This window comes from Physeter macrocephalus, chromosome 16 (genome assembly GCF_002837175.3).
Source record: "Physeter macrocephalus isolate SW-GA chromosome 16, ASM283717v5, whole genome shotgun sequence".
NCBI classification, from domain to species: domain Eukaryota; kingdom Metazoa; phylum Chordata; class Mammalia; order Artiodactyla; family Physeteridae; genus Physeter; species Physeter macrocephalus.
This window is the reverse complement of record NC_041229.1, coordinates 58823419-58842312: the sequence shown is the minus strand read 5'-3', so window position 1 is coordinate 58842312 and position 18894 is coordinate 58823419. Positions and strand designations below refer to the sequence as shown.

Sequence of the window (18894 nt, the reverse complement as noted above, 5' to 3'; positions counted from 1 at the left end):
ACGATCCCACATGCTGAGGAGCAACTAAGCTGTGGAGCAACTAAGCCACAACTACTGAGCCTGCGCTCTAGAGGCTGTGAGCCACAGCTCCTGAGCCCACGTGCCACAACTAGTGAAGCCCACCCTCCTAGAGCCTGTGCTCCTCAACAAGAGAAGCCACCGCAATGAGAAGCCCGTGTACCACAACGAAGAGTAGCCCCCGCTCACTGCAACTAGAGAAAAGCCCTCGCGCAGCAATGAAGACCCAATGCAGCCATAAATTAAAAAAAAAAAAAAAAAAAAAAGTCATGTACCACAGTGTTCATTGCAGCACTATTTACAATAGCCAGGAGGACATGGAAACAACCCAAGTGTCCATTGACAGATGAATGGATAAAGAAGGTGTGGCACATATATACAATGGAATATTACTCAGCCATAAAAAGAAGCGAAATTGAGTTATTTGTAACGAGGTGGATGGACCTAGAGTCTGTCATACAGAGTGAAGTAAATCAGAAAGAGAAAAATACCGTATGGTAACATATATGGAATCTAAAAAAAAAACAAAGTTCTGAAGAACCTAGGGGCAGTATAGGAATAAAGATGTAGACGTGGAGAATGGACTTGAGGACACAGGGAGGGGGAAGGGTAAGCTGGGACGAAGTGAGAGAGTGGCATGGACATATATACACTACCAAATTAAAATAGATCACTAGTGGAAGGCAGCCACATAGCACAGGGAGATCAGCTCGTTACTTTGTGACCACCTAGAGGGGTGGGATAGGGAGGATGGGAGGGAGACGCAAATGGGAGGGGATATGGGGATATATGTAGGTATACGTATAGCTGACTCACTTTGTTATACAGCAGAAACTAGCACACCATTGTAAAGCAATTATACTCCAGTAAAGATTTTTTTAAAAAATAAATTAATTAAGAAAAACAGGTTCTAAAGCCAAAATAATAACTTGAAAACCACTGCTCTAGAAAACCACATGCCACTAAAAATTAAATCCAAAGCTTCTTTTCCATGTCTCTCTCTTGCAGCTAGTCGTTGGGAAACAGGGACTCTGTTCTGTTTATTTCTGTTTTTCTGGCACTTGGATGTGCCCAGCCTGTAGTGCATATCCAGTACTTGTTTGTGAAGGAATAGAGTCATTTATGCAGATCCATCTTCTCTGCCCTTGTAGTTCCTTTACTACCTACTCCATCTTAGGGTCTTTTTTTTTCTTTTGCCAGGTATCCTGGATACAGCCATTGTTGATCGGGGGAAGAATGTGGTATCTGGTTCTCGAGACGGGACAGCACGACTTTGGGACTGTGGGCGCTCAGCCTGCTTGGGAGTCATTGCAGACTGTGGCTCTTCCATCAACGGAGTGGCTGTGGGTACTGCTGACAACTCTATAAACCTCGGCTCCCCTGAGCAGATGCCCAGTGAGTTGATAACAATATATGAATTTATTTTGTTTCCTGATATTCCTTCAGTGTTTGCCTTAGTTTCTCCTTTTCTTCCTCGTTCTCTCCTGCTCTGTAGCTGGTATTTCCATTTTTACCATAAGATTAATATTTGTTGCATATCTGCTATGTTTCTGTTGCTTTGGAATCTACAAAGGAAGTATATGTCATAGTTACTGCATTTGAGTAAGTACAGTTTCATTTAACAGATGAGCCTAATGCCTATAAAACAGAACAATAAAATTTTGGCTGAAGTAACTTAGTGATTCACTTAATGCAAATATAATGGTTTTTTGGAAGAAGAGAGTGTTTTAGGTTAGTATAGATGAGAGGTGTCACAAAAGAAGTTGAACCTTGAAGGATGGATTCAAGTTGAACAGACAAGAATGGGAAGGATGGGAGAATGGGAACTAGAGCAGGGGTAGAGGTAGTGGCAGTTCACATTAAAATAGTGTGGAGGTAAAATTGACTATTGGGTAGAGATTTGCTTCGTAGGGCCAGAAGTTGGCGTAAGCATAGTAGGGGGAAATAGGTGAGTAGAGTGATAGCTCTGGTTGAGTCAGAATGATAAAGGTCCTAATAAGGCAGCTTGCATTCTTTTCTTATTTTCCTATGATTATAACATACTTGCTTCTCTGTTTCCATATGACTATTTTTCTACCATCATCTCTGCTTCTCGCATTTTTTAAAAAGAAAGGCTTTACTTTTTAGAGCAGTTTGGTCCACATGAAATTGAGCAGATAGAGAGTTCTTGTATGCCACACACCCGCACACCCTCCTCTGTTATCAGCATCCCCCACCAGAGTGGTACGTTTGTTACAATTGATAGACCTAAACTGACACATCATTATCACTCAAAGTTCCAAGGTTTAAATTAGGATTCACTCTTGATGTTGTATATTCTGTGGGTTCGGACAAATGCATGATGACATGTATTTATCATTCTAGTATCATGCAGAAGTTTCACTGCCTGAAAAATCCCTTTTGCTGTACCAATTCGTCCTTTCATCCCCTATAACCTTTGGCAACCACTGATATTTTTACTGTCTTCATGGTTTTGCCTTTTCCAGAATGTTGCAGTTGAAATCATAAACTATGTAGCCTTTTCAGATTAGCTTCTTTCACTTAGTAATATGCATTTAAGGTTCCTCCATGTCTTTTTCATGCATTGATACCTCATTTTTTTTCCCCATTTATTTATTTATAAATGTTTTTCGGGGGGCTTTCTCTAGTTGTGGCGAGTGGGGGCTACTCTTCGTTGCGGTGCATGGACTTCTCATCGCGGTACATGGACTTCTCATTGCGGGTTTCTCTTGTTGCAGAGCACGGGCTCTAGGCGCGCAGGCTTCAGTAGTTGTGGCGTGTGAGCTCAGTAGTTGTGGTGCACGGGCTTAGTTTCTCCGCGGCATGTGGGATCTTCCCGGACCAGGGCTTGAATCCATGTCCCCTGCATTGGCAGGTGGATTCTTATCCACTGTGCCACCAGGGAAGTCCTTGATACCTCATTTTTTTAAGCATTGAATAATATTCCATTGTCTGAATGTACCTCAGTTTATCTATTCATTCATCTACTGGAGGACATCTTGGTTGTTTCCAAGTTTGGACAATTATGAATAAAAATGCTATAAATATCCCTGTGTAGGTTTTTGTGTGGATATATGTTTTCAGCTCATTTGGGTGAATTTTGCCCCTCACTGTGGACACAGTGCAGGTACTCTCCTCACTCTCTTAAACTTCCCATATAGATGCACTGTGGTCCAAGAACTAAAATGGTTGTGACTACCACATGTTGCCTGGCCTCTCTTTGGGAATTAATCAGTTAATAGGAAGAGTATTTCGCAAAGTGTGACACATGTGCAGTGAGTGGTAAACAAGATGATTTCAGGCAGTACACATTTTTAATAGTTACATATTAATGTACACATATTTCACTTCAAACCTAAGATTTCACAGATACGACTTAAAATAAGGTTGAGTTTTTTAAAGTTAGTTGGTTTAAAGTAATTTAAATGAAAATATTCTTGTTTCCTCTATTTTCTCACTTCCCACTTACTCTTCAGCCCGCCCTAGGATGGTTTGTGCCCCAGCTACTTAACCAGCAGCAGCTCTTGTCAAGGTCACCAGTGACTCCATGTTGCATAATCCAGTGTACTTCTCTGTGCTTATCTTTCCAAGTTCTCAACAGGATACAACATAGTAAGCTCTTCTCTTCAGGACACTTTTCTTTCTTGGCTTCTGTAATACCACACTATACTGCTTTTCTTTCTATCTCATTGGCTGCTGCTTCTTAGTCTCCTTTTTTAAAAAAAACATGTATTTATTTATTTGGCTGCGTTGGGTCTTAGTTGCGGCACGTGGGATCTTTTTTAATTGCAGCATTTGGGATCTAGTTCCCTGACCAGGGTTTGAACCCGGGCCCCCTGCATTGGGAGCACGGAGTCTTAACCACTGGACCACCAGGGAAGTCCCTCGCCATTACCTATTACAACAGAAATGGCTGGCAGAAAGGTGAGTCCTGGCTAGGAATAGCAGAGAAAGAAAACAGTGGTCATTCCTGGTGGATGGGGGCAGCTGCTGGAGTTAAGACTATAAATGACTGACTGATAAAGCAAGGAAACAGAAAAGAAGTGATACACAGGGGAACGCTCCAGAGACAATGGAGCAGAAAGCAGAAAGCGGGATTTAATTGCAGCATTTGGGATCTAGTTCCCTGACCAGGGTTTGAACCCGGGCCCCCTGCATTGGGAGCATGGAGCCTTAGCCACTGGACCACCAGGGAAGTCCCAGTCTCCTTTTACATGTCTCCTTTATTCTACCTTTAAATATTGGAGGGCCCTCAGCTCTGCAATTTCTCTCTTAGGTGATCTCATCATTTCCATGACTTTAAATATTGTATTTAAGCTGGTGATTTCCAGAAGTATATCTAAAGCATAGATCTTTCACTTGCATTTCAGACTACATTTAGATGTCTAATAGACATCTTGAACTTATAACATGGAGTGTTTGATTTCCTCCCACCCCAAATCTGTTTTTCCCCATCTCAGTAAATGGCACGACCATCTTCTTGCTCAAGCCCAAAGCCTGAGATTCGTTCAAGATCCACCCCCACCTTTCCTCATGTCCCACATCAGCAAAGTCTGTCATCTCTACCTTCAGAATGTTGCTCATTTTTCCACCTCACCTTCTCCCTCCAGCTCTCCCTTCCTCCTGCCAGCATCCTCATCCATTCTACCATCATCTGTTGCCTGCACTATTCTATAATCTATTCTCCTCAGAGGAACCATCGTGGTCATTTAAAAAACATAAATCAAGGGACTTCCCTGGTGGTCCAGTGGGTAAGACTCCATGCTCCCAATGCAGGGGGCCTGGGTTTGATCCCTGGTCGGGGAACTAGATTCCACACGCATGCCACAACTAAGAGTCCGCATGCCGCAACTAAGAGTCCACATGTCTCCGCGATGATCCGGTGCAGCCAAAATAAAAGAAATTTTAAAAAAGTAAATAAATAAAAAACATAAATCATTTCACTCTCCTTTGTCTCTACTCTCCTCTAGCAGCCTCCTTTTTGTATTTTTTTGTTTGGTTGGGTTTTTTTGGCCATGTGGGATCTTAATTCCCCAACCAGAGATCAAACCTGCATCCCCTGCCCTGGAAGCATGGAGTCTTAACCACTGGACCGCCAGGGAAGTCCATAGTGGCCTCCTTTTATACATATGTTTGGCCCTCCATATCCATGGATTCCTCGTTCAGAACGCAATCCACAGTTGGCTGAATCTACGAATGTCAAACCTTTGGATATGGAGGGGCAACTCTGGGGACTTGAGCATCTGCGAATCTTGGTGTCTGCGGCAGGTCCTGGAAGCAACCTTCTGTAAATACCGAGGGACAACTATGTATTAAAATCCTAACCCCTTACCATGGCTTATTACAAATGCTTACACTTTCTAACCCCTGCAGTCCTCTCCAGCCTCAAGTCATACCACCCTCTGCCAGGTCCACTGTGTCCCAGCCACAGGTCTCTGTTCTTTGAGCACAACAGACTGCCAGCCTCCCGGCCTTTGCCTTGTTCTTCCCTAAGCTTGGAATGTACCTCCCGAAACTTTTCACATGGCTGGCTTCTGTTTACCAGTCATGTCTCAGTTGAAAAATAACCTCCATGAAACCTTTTTAAAATTGAAGTTTAGGGCTTTCCTGGTGGCACAGTGGTTAAGAATCTGCCTGCCAATGCAGGGGACACAGGTTTGAGCCCTGGTCCGGGAAGATCCCACATGCCGTGGAGCAACTAAGCCCGTGCACCACAACTACTGAGCCTGCGCTCTAGAGGCCATGAGACACAACTACTGAAGCCCGCATGCCACAACTACTGAAGCCTGCCTGCCTAGAGCCCGTGCTTTGCAACAAGAGAAGCCACGACAATGAGAAGCCCATGCGCTGCAACGAAGAGTAGCCCCCTCTCACCACAGCTAGAGAAAGCCCGCGTGCAGCAACAAAGACCCAACGCAGCCAAAAATAAAATAAATAAAATAAATAAATTAATTTTAAAAATAAATAAATAAAATAAAATTGAAGTTTAAAGTTACCTTCCCCCACTCATTTTCCCACCATCTACTCCCTTTTGGTCATATTTTCCTATTTATGTTTTATTTATTTATTCATATTTTCCTATTTCCTATTTATTTATTATTTCCTTTGTGGAACTCATCACTGTCTGAAGATATCCTACTTGTTTATTTGCTTATTTTACTATTTCCTGTTTCTACTAGAATCTAGAATCTACTACTCCTTGAGAGTAACTACCTTGTCCCTCAGTAAATATTTGTTTAGTGAATGGATAGATCTCATTTCCTCCAGACCATAAGAGCCTTGAGGGCAGAGACTATCTACTTTGTTCAGCCTTGTACTCCTGCTCCAAGTATGGTATCTTTCCATATTACAGATGACTTAATAATAATATTTTTAAGTTGAGTTTATTGAGATATATTTTACATGTAGTAAAAGTCATCCTTTTTAATTGCACAGTTCTGTGAGTTTTGACAAGTCAAGATATAGAACATAATAAATGTTTTTTTAAGATTAATAAGTGAATCACTAACAGAAGAATTCAGTAAACAGCCATCAATAGTTGTGCTTTCTGGGTACTGCCAGCTGATCAGCCTAGCCCATTACTGACATAGCTCATCTGTCATGCAGGTGAACGGGAGGTTGGAACAGAGTCGAAAATGCTGCTGTTGGCCCGAGAAGATAAGAAACTTCAGTGCTTGGGACTGCAGAGCAGGCAGCCGGCAAGTGGTTCATCTAAGACCTTTGAATTCTGGGGCAACCTGGGTCACTCTGATTCTTGGAAAGCTGTTTTGAAAACATTTCTAATTTCTCTGTATGTTCACCTTATGAAGAAGCTGCATGAGTGAGTGGCAGTACAGTATAGTGATTAAGAGCATGGGGTATGGAATAAGGGCTGCATTTAAATCCTGGTGGCTATGACATTGGACAGGTTACTGAACCTCTCTGAGCCTCAGTTTCCTCATCACTAAACTTGTCATAGTAGGATTTACCACATAGGGTTATGTGGTGACATTAAATGTCCTACTGCTTTGTGACCTTTATCAAGTCACTTTCCCTCTGGGCCTTAGTGTGCTGTATGTAAAATGATAAGGTTCTATAGATTCCCTTCTTCCTCTAAGGTAATGTGAAGATTTTCTGAGTAAAGGACTCATGCATTGAGGGCTGTAGATTAATTAATGACCAGAATATCTTTCGTAGAAGAATTGAATTTTCTTCCTTCATTCGCTGAGGTTTTGCCAAGCAGACTATGCTCTTAATTAAACTCTGAGTTTCTTGAGATTTTCTAAATTTCTTTCCAGCTCCTGTCGTCATCACCCAGACAACTTGAATGATTTGGTTTGACCACAGGCTTTGTATTTTCATTTCATCTCATGACTACAGTGTGCTGGTGATGTTTCCATTTTCAAAGTTTGTTCTGGGAACATCACTATTTGTTATCATATTGCCTTTATACTCTGAATTTCCACGCTGGCTTTTACTTCCAAAGGGAAATCAGGGGTTTTTGTTTGTTTTGTTTCTTTTTTTAGAACATTCATACTTTACTGTCTGAACTAACACTAAGGAATAAATAAAAGTCTAATAGTTGGGGTTTTTTTTTTTTCAGGTACATGGGTGACTTGTGATTCTTTAAATTGCCACTTTGTTTCTTTCCCTTCAAAAGGTTGTCACAAGTGCCTTGAAGCAAAACTTAAATGTGTGAATTGGCAAGTGTTTATCAAATGGAGGGTTGTGCTGAAAAGAGGGTAAAGGAGACTGTTTGGTTTCAAGGATCCCATGAGTCAATGTGTTAAGGGGAAATCGTATGAAACCTGCTGCCTCAGACTACGATATTATATAACCTGCTTAAGTCCTCAGCCAGCCTCAGGTTCCTGAAATCCTGGGAGTGCTTTCCCCTCAGTTGTTGATGAATGCTTAGTTTAGATTGGAAGTGCTTAAATGGGGAAGAAAGAAATTCTGTACTAAAAATAGTAAAATTCTCCTTTTCTTGATGCCTCTGTATTCCTGGAAACAAATTAATCTTTAAACAGCATTTTTGTCTCCTACTTGTTCCAGGTGTTCCTCTTTATTGGCTCAGATGCCTTCAACTGCTGTACTTTTCTTTCTGGCTTCTTGCTGTTGGCTGGGACACAGGATGGAAATATTTATCAGCTGGATGTGAGGAGTCCAAGGTGAGTCACCATTTGTTTGCATGATGCAGGTCTTCTGCAGAGTGGAAATTTTTATTGGCTTTCACCGTGATTTAGTCTGGCGTACAGATGGCTATTGAATCAAGGGTATGTTTTTCCGTTTATAAAGGTTTTCCAGTGTGAATTGTCTGATTGTTCTTATTATTCCTGGAATCACATTAAAAGGTAATTTGATTCATACTGTCATAATTGTCATGATTGCTTTGGAAATTAAGCTTAAATAATGAACTAACATTTCACTTACAATAATTGTGTAAAACTTTTCATTTTACGGAGCTTAGTAATTTTCTTCATGGTATTAGATCTGGGTTGGCCTAAGATTGATCATTTTTAGTTCAGGTATGCCAGCTCTGATTCTTTATTTGGCTGTGATCATAACCTATCTAAAATAGGCTTTATCCTGCTCTTAAAGATATCCAAAGGGAATCCACAACCTATTTGTCCCAGGATTTAACAGTTTCTACAATTCTGTCCCTTCCTCCTTCTGTTTCCTTCTTTTGTTCAACTGATATTTATTGAATGGCTTCTGTAGGCATTGGGCTTTGTGCAGGGCAGTGAAAAACAGGAGTAAAAAATAAAAACTCTGCCTTTGAGGCATTTGGAGTCTAATAGTAAAGATGAACAAGTAAAAGACTGTTATGACGCAGTGTGATCAGTGGTCTGACGGGGCTACACACAAGAATTTGAGGAAACATCGAGAAGGAGAGGGAAAAAGGTGAGACTGCTTCTCCAAGGAAATGAGGCTTTAATTAGATCTGGTCTAATAGAAAGTTACCAAGTAAAGAAGAAAAGGACCTGCCTTAGGTAGAATAGCATATAGAGAAGCATGAAGGCATGTGAAAGTATGGTACTTTAAGGGACCTCTGTGTAGTTTAATATGACAAGTATGTACCCTGCCGATGGAGCAGTGATGAGAAGTGATGCCAGAGAGGAAAACAGGAATTTGCTTAGAAAGGACTTACATACCCTCCCAAGGAGTTGGGACTTTATTCCAAGAGCAGTGAAAAAATTTCAGCTGAAGAATGACTGGCTTATACCTTTTCTTCAATAATTTAAGTTACTTTATTTTTGTACTTGTTTTTGCCTCCATGGAGATAGGGAACCTGATTATTGTTATAAAGTCACATATATGTAATTGATTCTCACCTTCCTCTTTCATTTTACAGAGTCCTGACAATTTTAATATTTCACAAGTGTCTTAATTCTGTCTATAAGTAAAACGATTAACATATTGTTAACATTGTTATCTTAAACCCTTGTCAGGCCTCCCCTAAAAACTGGAAATATCTGTGTTGACTTAGTTTGTTCAGCTCAATAACATGTTTAGATTCACTCCAAGGTGGTTTTGAATGGACTACCTTGATCTACCATTCAAGGATTTTGCCAGGAAAGAAACCATATGAATGTTTCATTTCTGTCCACATTTGTCCTTTGTGCTGTTATGCAGTTAGTGCTGTATGTTGAATATAGTCAAACATTGCTTTTGAAGGAAAAATATTGTAAAATTGTCCCATTTATTCTGAATCCTAGGGCTCCAGTACAAGTCATCCACAGATCAGGAGCACCAGTTATGTCCCTGCTGAGTTTCAGAGACGGATTCATTGCTAGCCAAGGTGGGTCCAGGGGCCAATTGAGGGAGGTGATTTTATATAGTTCAACTAAACATAGGTTTAAGTTCCTGGTCTGTGGCAAGGCTAGGCTCATAGTCCTACATGATTCTTTGGCATACTGTACTTTTTACATAGTGTTTAACACCCTACTTGTAATTGTGTCTGCCCCCTCCAATTTGAGCTCCTTGAGAGTAATGACTGCACCTTATTCATCGTGTTATCCCCAGCATTTAGTTCAGTGCCCACTATGTAGTTGGTGCTCAATAAACATTGTCAGAGTAAACGTACTGGCCCTTATTGCAAATCATTGAGAATTCAATAACGAATCAGTTACAGTCTCTGCTCTAAAGGAGCTCACAGTTAGTAAGGCAGACAGACATGTGGACATGTGATTGAATACCATTTGATAAGTACTGCAGCATAAGACTATATGGGAACATGTGGAGCATCTAACTCGAGTGGAGGAGTGCTGCTGGGATGTCTTCATGGACTGGGTGATGTGTAATCCAGTAAATATTTTACCAACTGGAGATGTAAAGATGCACATTGAAGGCCAAAGCTATAGTGTGTGCAAAGTCATAAATAAGTGAAGGGGGGCAGAAAGAAGGGATCTATCATTTATTAGGTGCCTAGCATGCAGTAGGTACTGTGTTTGATGTTTTACATGCATAGTCTGGGTAAAGTGAGTACCTTGGTGTAGCCAATACAAAATATTTGGAATGGAGTTTGGGAGTGGGGTTGGGGAAAATACATGGAAGAAGGTGTCCATTCAGGTGCACTGAATCCTCATAGGAATGATGTAGGTGAGGAGGACTGGTCTATAGGCCTGAAGGGACCACCTTATGTGAGTATTTTGGTGTATCAGTTAGGATGTTTTTGGCTGTTAGTAATAGAACACCCAACTGAAAATGGCTTCAGTAATTAGGAAAATGTACTACTTCACTTAACAAGACATTCAGGTTTATGGTGGCTCCACGTTAGATTAATTTAGTGATTTGAAAACAAAGTCAACAGAGAGACTAAGAGAAGTTAACTCAGTATGGTATCCTGGATTGCATCCAGGACGTTAAAGACTGGTGAAATCCAAAAAAATATAAACTAAAACTGGCCGAGGGGCATATGAGAACTTTTTGAACTATCTTTGTAACTTTTCTGTAAATCTAAAATGATTCTAAAAATATTTTTTAAATTTTTTAAATTTAAAAAATAAATAAAAGCTTTAACAAGGAAAAAACAAATAAAATCAAGAACCCAGCTTTGCTTCATCTTTTGGCACTCTCCTCCCTAGCATGTTGACTGTTTTCCTCAGGTTACAGTACAGGATAGCTGCAGCAAGTCTCATCTTCACATAACATAGAAATTGTTACCCTTCTTAAGAATGAGGAACATTTCCTCAGGAGCAGCCCAGCAGACTTACTCTCCTATGTCATTGGCCAGAATTATATAATATATGACGTGCCCAGAAGACCTAAATAGACATTTCTCCAAAGAAGATATACAGATGGCCAACAGGCACATGAAAAGATGCTCAGCATCACTAATTATTAGAGAGATGCAGATCAAACCCACAATGAGGTATCACCTCACACCAGTCAGAATGGCCATCATCAGAAAGTCCACAAATAATAAATGCTGGAGAGGATGTGGAGAAAAGGGAACCCTCCTACACTGTTGGTGGGAATGTAAATTGTTACAACCACTATGGAAAAACAGTATGGAGGTTCCTTAAAAAACTGAAAATAGAGTTGCTGTATTATCCAGCAATCCCACTCCTGGGCATATATCTAGAAAAGACAAAAACTCTAGTTCAAAAAGATACATGCACCCCAGTGTTCATAGCAGCACTATTTACAATAGCCAAGACGTAGAAACAACCCAAGTGCCCATCAACAGACGATTGGCTTAAGAAGATGTGGTGTGTATATTTGTACAATGGAATATTGCTCAGTCATTAAGAAGAATGAAATATTGCCATTTGCAGCAACATGGATGGACCTAGAGAATATTATACTAAGTGAAGTAAGTCAGAGAAAGACAAATATATGACATCACTCATATGTGAAATCTAAAAAATAATACAAATGAATCTGTATACAAAACAGAAACAGACTCACAGACATAGAAAACAACAATAGGCAACCAACAGTATCCAGATTTCTATGGTCATCTCTCTGATATAGGTACCCTTCGTCTCTGTCAAAACTGGTGCCTTATTTCCCTAGCTCTTTGATTTCCAGACCATAGCAAAGAGTAATCAGGACTCTGTAGACCTAATTTTTCTAGCTGTCTGCACTCCCTCTCTCTCAATCTCTTTCTCCCACAAGTCTGGGCATCAGTTAGTGATGCAGTGGTACTCTATATAAAACCTTATTAAAAAAAAAAAAACCTTATAAAGAGTACAGCTGGCATAAGCTTGTGACAGCTTCCCTTGATGCTGCTGCCAGCACTCATGATCCTATTTTTTTTTATTCCTTTTGCTGCCATACCACACTCTTCCCTTGAAATCTCTGCAGTGTGCCCTCCATCCCCATCCCTCTGTTCAAACTGCCCTCTTGAAGGCCACCAATCATGAGCCTCTTGCTAGATCCAGTGGCCTTTTATGTGTACAGTCCTCTCTTGTCCACTAGTCCCTAAGCCTCCTTGAGGACAGGTGGCACGTCTTCTTCGTCTCTGTAACCCCAGCTCTTGCACAGGACTGAAGAATCTCAGCAAATGTTTGTTGAATGAGTGAGTACATATGTTTCATCTTTCATGATTCTTAGTGGTAAAGGATTCTGTTATGTTATTCTTTCTTAAAACTATGAGGTCTTTTGACTTTGGTGATACTAATTAATCTCCTGATCATTCTCTTTCTCCAGTTACTGCTCCTTTCTGTGATTTCCCTGGTATTGTGCCTAGCATGATTCATGGTTTACTGTAGGTTCTCTAATTTTTTGTTGATGTTGAATCCTTTTGCTCTTCCTAGTATTGTTGCCATCCCTAAACCAGAGATATTTCCTGATTTCAGCCTTTGTCCTTCTACCTTTTCTTCTCCATGCTTCCTCAAGGACCGACTGTTCTCATGGTGTTAGCTGTTAATGATTGGAATCCATAGCTCTAGCCCTGATCTCCTACTTAGCCTTTATTTTATTGGGCAGTTGCATTATGTAGAAAAAGCATAGATTTTGGATGCAAACTGACAACCTAGTCAATGAATTTATATCCTCACTCCATCACTTACTATTAGATTCAGCTCTATGAAATTCCTAATATATGGCCATTTTTGATTTATAAAAATGGCAGTTGTATATGGTTTAATCTAATAGTCCTATGACCTTTGTAAACCACTTCACTTTTCTAAGTCTCAGTTTACTTAGAGATAAAATAGGTACTCGACATAAAGTAGACATTCTATAAGTGACAGTTTCTTCTTACTCCTGTAACTACCCCTTGCCCTATAAGCCCTCCTAAAAAGTGTTTCTTCTCATCATGATCCAGTGAAAAAGCACACGCTCATAAAAAGTAGAATTATGCCATAGGGAAAGATATGTGGAAGTATCAAAGGAAAAATAAATGTTACAAGAGGTTGATGGGAGGAAGGGTTTACTATATGGGGTGGTTAGAAATGGCTTCCTAGAGGGAATGGGAATAGAGCTGGGGCTTATCAAGTAGATTTGTGTATAGAAACTTGAGTGCAGAAGAAGAGCTATGGTAATCAGACTTTCTTATCTCCCCTGTCAATATTTCTATATGTATCTCTAATATATATAAGAATTCTTTTTTGGAAAATACTATGTTTAATAATAATAATGCAAGAAAGGATAAATTCCTCCTATATGCTGCTAGTTGCAGTATAGATTAATAGATAAATTAAAATTGACTAACATGTAATTTGGAAAGCAGTTTTTCAGATTTCCAAAAAGTTTCAAATGGTTAATTAATATCTTTTGATCCTTTTCCAGGGTTCTGTACAAAGTCATAATCTTAATATAGAAAAAAACCTTATGCATAAAGATATTCTTTTACGCAGTATGCTCTCAACCATGTAAAATAAACATTTACACAGAAAAGGTTGGAAAAATACATTAAAATGTGAACAGTAATTATATTTAGTGGTAGATATGGGTGATTTTTTGCTTCTGTTTCTTTACTTTAATTTTTAATTTTTTTTCTTTTTGGCTGCACCATTCAGCATATGGGATCTTAGTTCCCCAAACAGGGATTGAACCTGTGCCCCCTGCATTGGGAGTACAGAGTCTTAACCACTGGACCACGAGGGATGTCCCTGTTTCTTTATTTTTAAAGTTTTCTTCAGTGAGCACGTGCTACTTTTATATTAAACAGTAACAAAAAAGTCACCCATTCAGCAGTTTATAGATCATTCCAAGTTTCATTTTGACCATGCTCTTCTGAGAAAAATAAGTTTAAAAATTAGATATACTTTTATTTTCTTGGTATAACTTTTCTTCTTTGCCTGATTTATGTGGTCAAGTTTATAGATTGAAGAATAATTTGGGAGCATAGTTGTTTTTATATATATATATATACACATATATATATATTTATTTATTTATTTATTTATTTCTGGCTGTGTTGGGTCTTTGTTGCTACGCGTGGGCTTTCTCTAGTTGTGGCGAGCGGGGACTACTCTGTTGTGGTGCACGGGCTTCTCATTGCAGTGGCTTCTCTTGTTGTGGAGCACGGCGTCTAGGCGCACAGGCTTCAGTAGTTATGGCACGTGGGCTCAGTAGCTGTGGCTTGTGGGCTCTAGAGCGCAGGCTCTGTAGTTGTGGTGCACGGGCTTAGTTGCTCTACAGCGTGTGGGATCTTTGCGGACCAGGGCTCAAACCCGTGTCCCTTGCATTGGCAGGCGGTTTCTTAACCACTGAGCCACCAGGGAAGTCCCGGGAACATAGTTTTCTTAAAGAAAACATTTATACAGGCAAATTCCCTGTTAAAAATCATTGTCTAGGATAAGTTTGCAAATATATGTATAAGCCTACAGTTGCTTGCTCTGTGCCCTTGGCAGTTATTGCTAATCAAGGACAACTCTTCTTCCCACTGAGCTTGCACTTGGCCCTCAGATCCTCTCAAACCCAGCATTTTAGGCAGTCACTGTAGGTCCTCATATTTGGCCCACATAATGAGTCTTGTCTAACATTCTGTGTCTTAGAACAATCTTCTTTAGGCTAGTGATGTACAGAAATAAACTAAAATGTTGAGGGGTTTGGTTTTTTTTAACTTTGCATGCAGCTTTCTCTTCAGTTATCTTAAGTTTTCTTTCTGCCTTTTAGGTGATGGAAGCTGTTTCATTGTCCAGCAAGACTTAGACTATGTCATTGAGCTCACTGGGGCTGACTGTGACCCTGTGTACAAGGTACAGACCTGAGAGGAGACCAGGCCTGGGTGATTCTCACCTGGGACCTAGGGCTTTTGAGGGGACTGAATCCAGCTACTTTGTGGTTATTAGGGGTAATACAATACTAAGGGGTGGGATAGGAAGAAATAATTTTGAGTCAGAAGTGATTTCATCACTTACTGGCTCTGGAAACTTAAAAAATCAGTTTACCTCCTCAGTCTGTCAATTTATCTGTAAAATGAGGATAACAGTGAGATAATGCATATGAAATTTCTTTGTATATTTTAAATATTCTGTAAATATTAGCTATTATTGCTATTGTTGTTGTTATTATTATTATTTAAGTTCAAGACTGATTTGATTAGAGTGAAAAAAGAAAAATGAAAGGGGAAAGAATATTTGTTGACCAGACATTGTTCTAGATGTTTTTATATATATTATCTTATTTAATAGTTGTTATCATCCCTTGAGGTATAATATTATTATTCCTATTTTTTCTTTTTCTTTTTATTTGCGGTACGCGGGCCTCTCACTGTTGTGGCCTCTCCTGTTGCGGAGCGCAGGCTCAGTGGCCATGGCTCACGGGCCCAGCCGCTCCCTGGCATGTGGGATCCTCCCGGACTGGGGCACGAACCAACGTCCCCTGCATCGGCAGGCAGACTCTCAACCACTGTGCCACTAGGGAAGCCCCCTATTTATTCATGTGGGATCCTCCCGGACTGGGGCACGAACCCACGTCCCCTGCATCGGCAGGCAGACTCTCAACCACTGTGCCACTAGGGAAGCCCCCTATTTATTCTTATAATTTAAAAAAATTTTATAATTAACGCATACTTATAAAAATCCAAACGATACAGACTTGTACAGACTTAAAAGTCTGCTTTAAGACTTTTTTGGTTCCACTCTTTCCTGAAGTAACTAGCATTAATAGTTTGACATGTATCTTTTAAGACTGTTTTTGGAGAATTTGCACTTACATCTTTGTGTAATTATGTAAATAATATAGTTTTGTCTTTGTACATAATTGGGATCATTCTATATGTATTGCTCTATGACTTGGGTTATTTTACATGACATTTTGGAGCTCTTTCCAGACAAATGAATATATAATAGATACATTTCATTTTTTAAAATTCCTGAATATTGTTCTGTATTGTGAATTAACGTATAATTTTCGTTTTACAAATGAAGAAATGGGCCCAGAGGGGTTGAGAAAGTTGCTCTAGGTCATGCAGCTACATATTAGCAAAGCTGTGATTAAGCTAACTCCAGAAATCGTGCCATTTCCATTAAATTAGTGGTGCTTAGCCTTCTTTGAGTCTCAAACTACTTTGAGAATTTGATGAAATCCTCCTCAGAAAAAAAAAACGGCACATTTTGAGAACTCCTTTGCATATAATTTTATGAGGTTCAAGGATACCCAGGCCTTTCTATGGACCATCTGCTCCCCCAGTACACACTGTCTGCGCTAAACCATGCACAATGCTAGTGGGTTTGTTCTCCACTTGGCCACTTAGTTTCTCTGTTCTGTAGTCATGAGCCCCCTTGATTCTGGCCCGCTATTTTTTTTTAATATATATCATGGGGCTTCTCTGGTAGCGCAGTGGTTGAGAATCTGCCTGCTAATGCAGGGGACACGGGTTCGAGCCCTGGTCTGGGAGGATCCCACATGTCGCGGAGCAACTGGGCCCGTGAGCCGCAACTACTGAGCCTGCACGTCTGGAGCCTGTGCTCTGCAACAAGAGAGGCCGCGATAGTGAGAGGCCCTCCGCAACAAGAGAGGCTGCGATAGTGAGAGGCCCGCGCACTGCGATGAAGAGTGGCCCCCGCTTGCCACAACTGGAGAAAGCCCTCGCACAGAAACGAAGACCCAATACAGCAAAAATAAATAAATAAATAAATAATATATATCATGGATGTTAAGTCTTGTCTTTGGAGTCAATAAAGCTTCTCAGACTCCTTTGTACTAGTGGGGGTCAATGACAAGGCTCTATCTTTTTGAAATGGAAGAATCCCAGGCTTCCTTTGAGCTGTGAACTCTTGTTTCAGGTAGCCACGTGGGAGAAGCAGATCTACACGTGTTGTCGAGATGGTCTTGTGCGACGCTATCAGTTCTCTGACCTCTGATCCCTTGGGAAGAGGAGTCCCAGTTAATGAAAAAGATTGTCTCTGATCAGCAGTGAGCAGAAACATCATCAAGGACCCTGGAAGGACCATGGGTGCCCTTTATTGTATTGGGTACCCTTTGGAAGCAACAAAAAGTCAGCTGCATTGGCCCATGTGGAGCTATCATTCCATGACAGGACCCACTTTGAAGTGAGTAAGAAGCTCACATGTGCTTGCTGCATTTGTCCCAACTTCTCCCTTAAACTCAACCCAGCAACATAGGACAAGGATATGGATGCTTATAGTTTGATCTCACACCGATTGTGTTAAATGTTTACAAGGACCGGAGGACTGAAGCCTGTTCTCTGGAGGAAATAAAGAAAATATGTTTGGAGGAGTCTGATTTTGAGAATCTTTGTTAAATACTTCTGCTCTAGCAAAAAGTCACGGTGATGGGATTCCCTTCTCAGGCACTTCCTGTTAGCCTCGCTATAGGGTAGGACTACTTGACAGTAGCAGTAAATATCCCATACGCAACCTGGGAAAGGTTCTTAAGACAGGTAGGATAACCAACCTTCCCAGTTTTCGTCGGACTGAGGGATTTTCTGCTACATGCCTTCTGTCCCAGGCAAACTGATATGATTGGTCACCCTTAATACAGGTGATGAAGTTGAATCATATAATTGTAAAGGCAGCGGTTGTCAAAGTGTGGTCCCTTGAACAGCTGTATCAGATCACCTGGGAACTTGTTAGAAATAGAAATTCTTGGAAACCACCGCCCCCCCCCGCCCCCGACCCTTTCAGGCTTAAATCAGAAATTCTATGGATGGGGCCCACAATCAGTATTTTAACAAGACTCCCAGGTGATTCTGATTCTTGAGACCTAGAGAAAAAAATGGTGAAGGGCAATTTAGTCATAGATGGAACTCAGGGCTCAAGGGATGGCCAGGCTGGTCTATAGGAGATGAGGCTGGAGAGGTTGACAGGGTCCAAATAGTGAACGGCCTTGAATGCCAGGTAAGGAGCTTGAACTTCACTTGATTGGCTATGGGGAACCACAGAAGGGTTTTAAGCAAGGATACAACATGGTCCCCTCTTTTTTTTCCTTAAGCATAAAAATGGAATCATAATGTATGTATTCCATGGTTTTTTTTCACTTAGTATCTCTGAGTTCTTTCCATCTTAGTACATTTAGACGTTCCTCAATTTTTTTTTAATAAATTTATTTATTTTTAATTTATTTTTGGCTGTGCTGAGTCCTTGCCGCTGTGCACGGGTCTCTCTAGTTTTGGTGAACGGGGGCTACTCTTCGTTGCAGTGTGCATGCTTCTCATTGCAGTGGCTTCTCTTATTGCAGAGCACAGGCTCTAGGCACGTGGGCTTCCGTAGTTTTGGCACACGGGCTCTAGAGCACAGGCTCCATAGTTGTGGCACATGGGCTTAGTTGCTCCGTGGCATGTGGGATCTTCCCGGACCAGGGTTCGAACCTGTGTCCCCTGCGTTGGCAGGCAGATTCTAAACCACTGCACCACCAGGGAAGTCCAGACCTTCCTCATTCTTTTTTTTTTTGAATTTTTGAATTTTATTTATTTTTTTATACAGCAGGTTCTTATTAGTCATCAATTTTATACACATCACTGAATACATGTCAATCCCA

At 40.6% G+C, this 18894-nt stretch overlaps 2 protein-coding genes across 12 annotated transcripts in view; both read left to right on the top strand.

Annotated features, from left to right (window-relative positions):
- The window catches only part of PAAF1 (proteasomal ATPase associated factor 1), a 48209-nt gene extending 30569 nt beyond the window's left edge, over positions 1-17640 (top strand). Inside the window, exons 7-12 of one of the 3 annotated variants that reach the window (XM_024131711.1) lie at positions 1219-1413; positions 6625-6716; positions 8050-8165; positions 9714-9796; positions 15067-15149; positions 17181-17640. In XM_024131711.1, the coding sequence (XP_023987479.1) occupies positions 1219-1413; positions 6625-6716; positions 8050-8165; positions 9714-9796; positions 15067-15149; positions 17181-17258 (647 nt within the window). In that variant the 3' untranslated portion in view covers positions 17259-17640. Of the gene's footprint in view, positions 1-1218; positions 1414-6624; positions 6717-8049; positions 8166-8292; positions 8349-9713; positions 9797-15066; positions 15153-17180 lie in introns of those variants that run through there. The other 2 variants (XM_024131710.3, XM_055091708.1) reach the window with 2 other exon arrangements.
- Positions 17347-18894, top strand: part of DNAJB13 (DnaJ heat shock protein family (Hsp40) member B13) — a 42954-nt gene continuing 41406 nt past the window's right edge. For 8 of the 9 annotated variants that reach the window (XR_008619650.1, XR_008619651.1, XR_008619649.1 and 5 more), the window contains exon 1: positions 17347-17447. Coding sequence is in view for 4 of the 9 variants with exons in the window: in XM_055091712.1 (XP_054947687.1) it covers positions 17347-17447 (101 nt within the window). In the remaining 5 variants the exon portion in view is untranslated. The remainder of the gene's footprint in view (positions 17448-18894) is intronic. The other variant, XM_007118966.3, reaches the window with a different exon arrangement.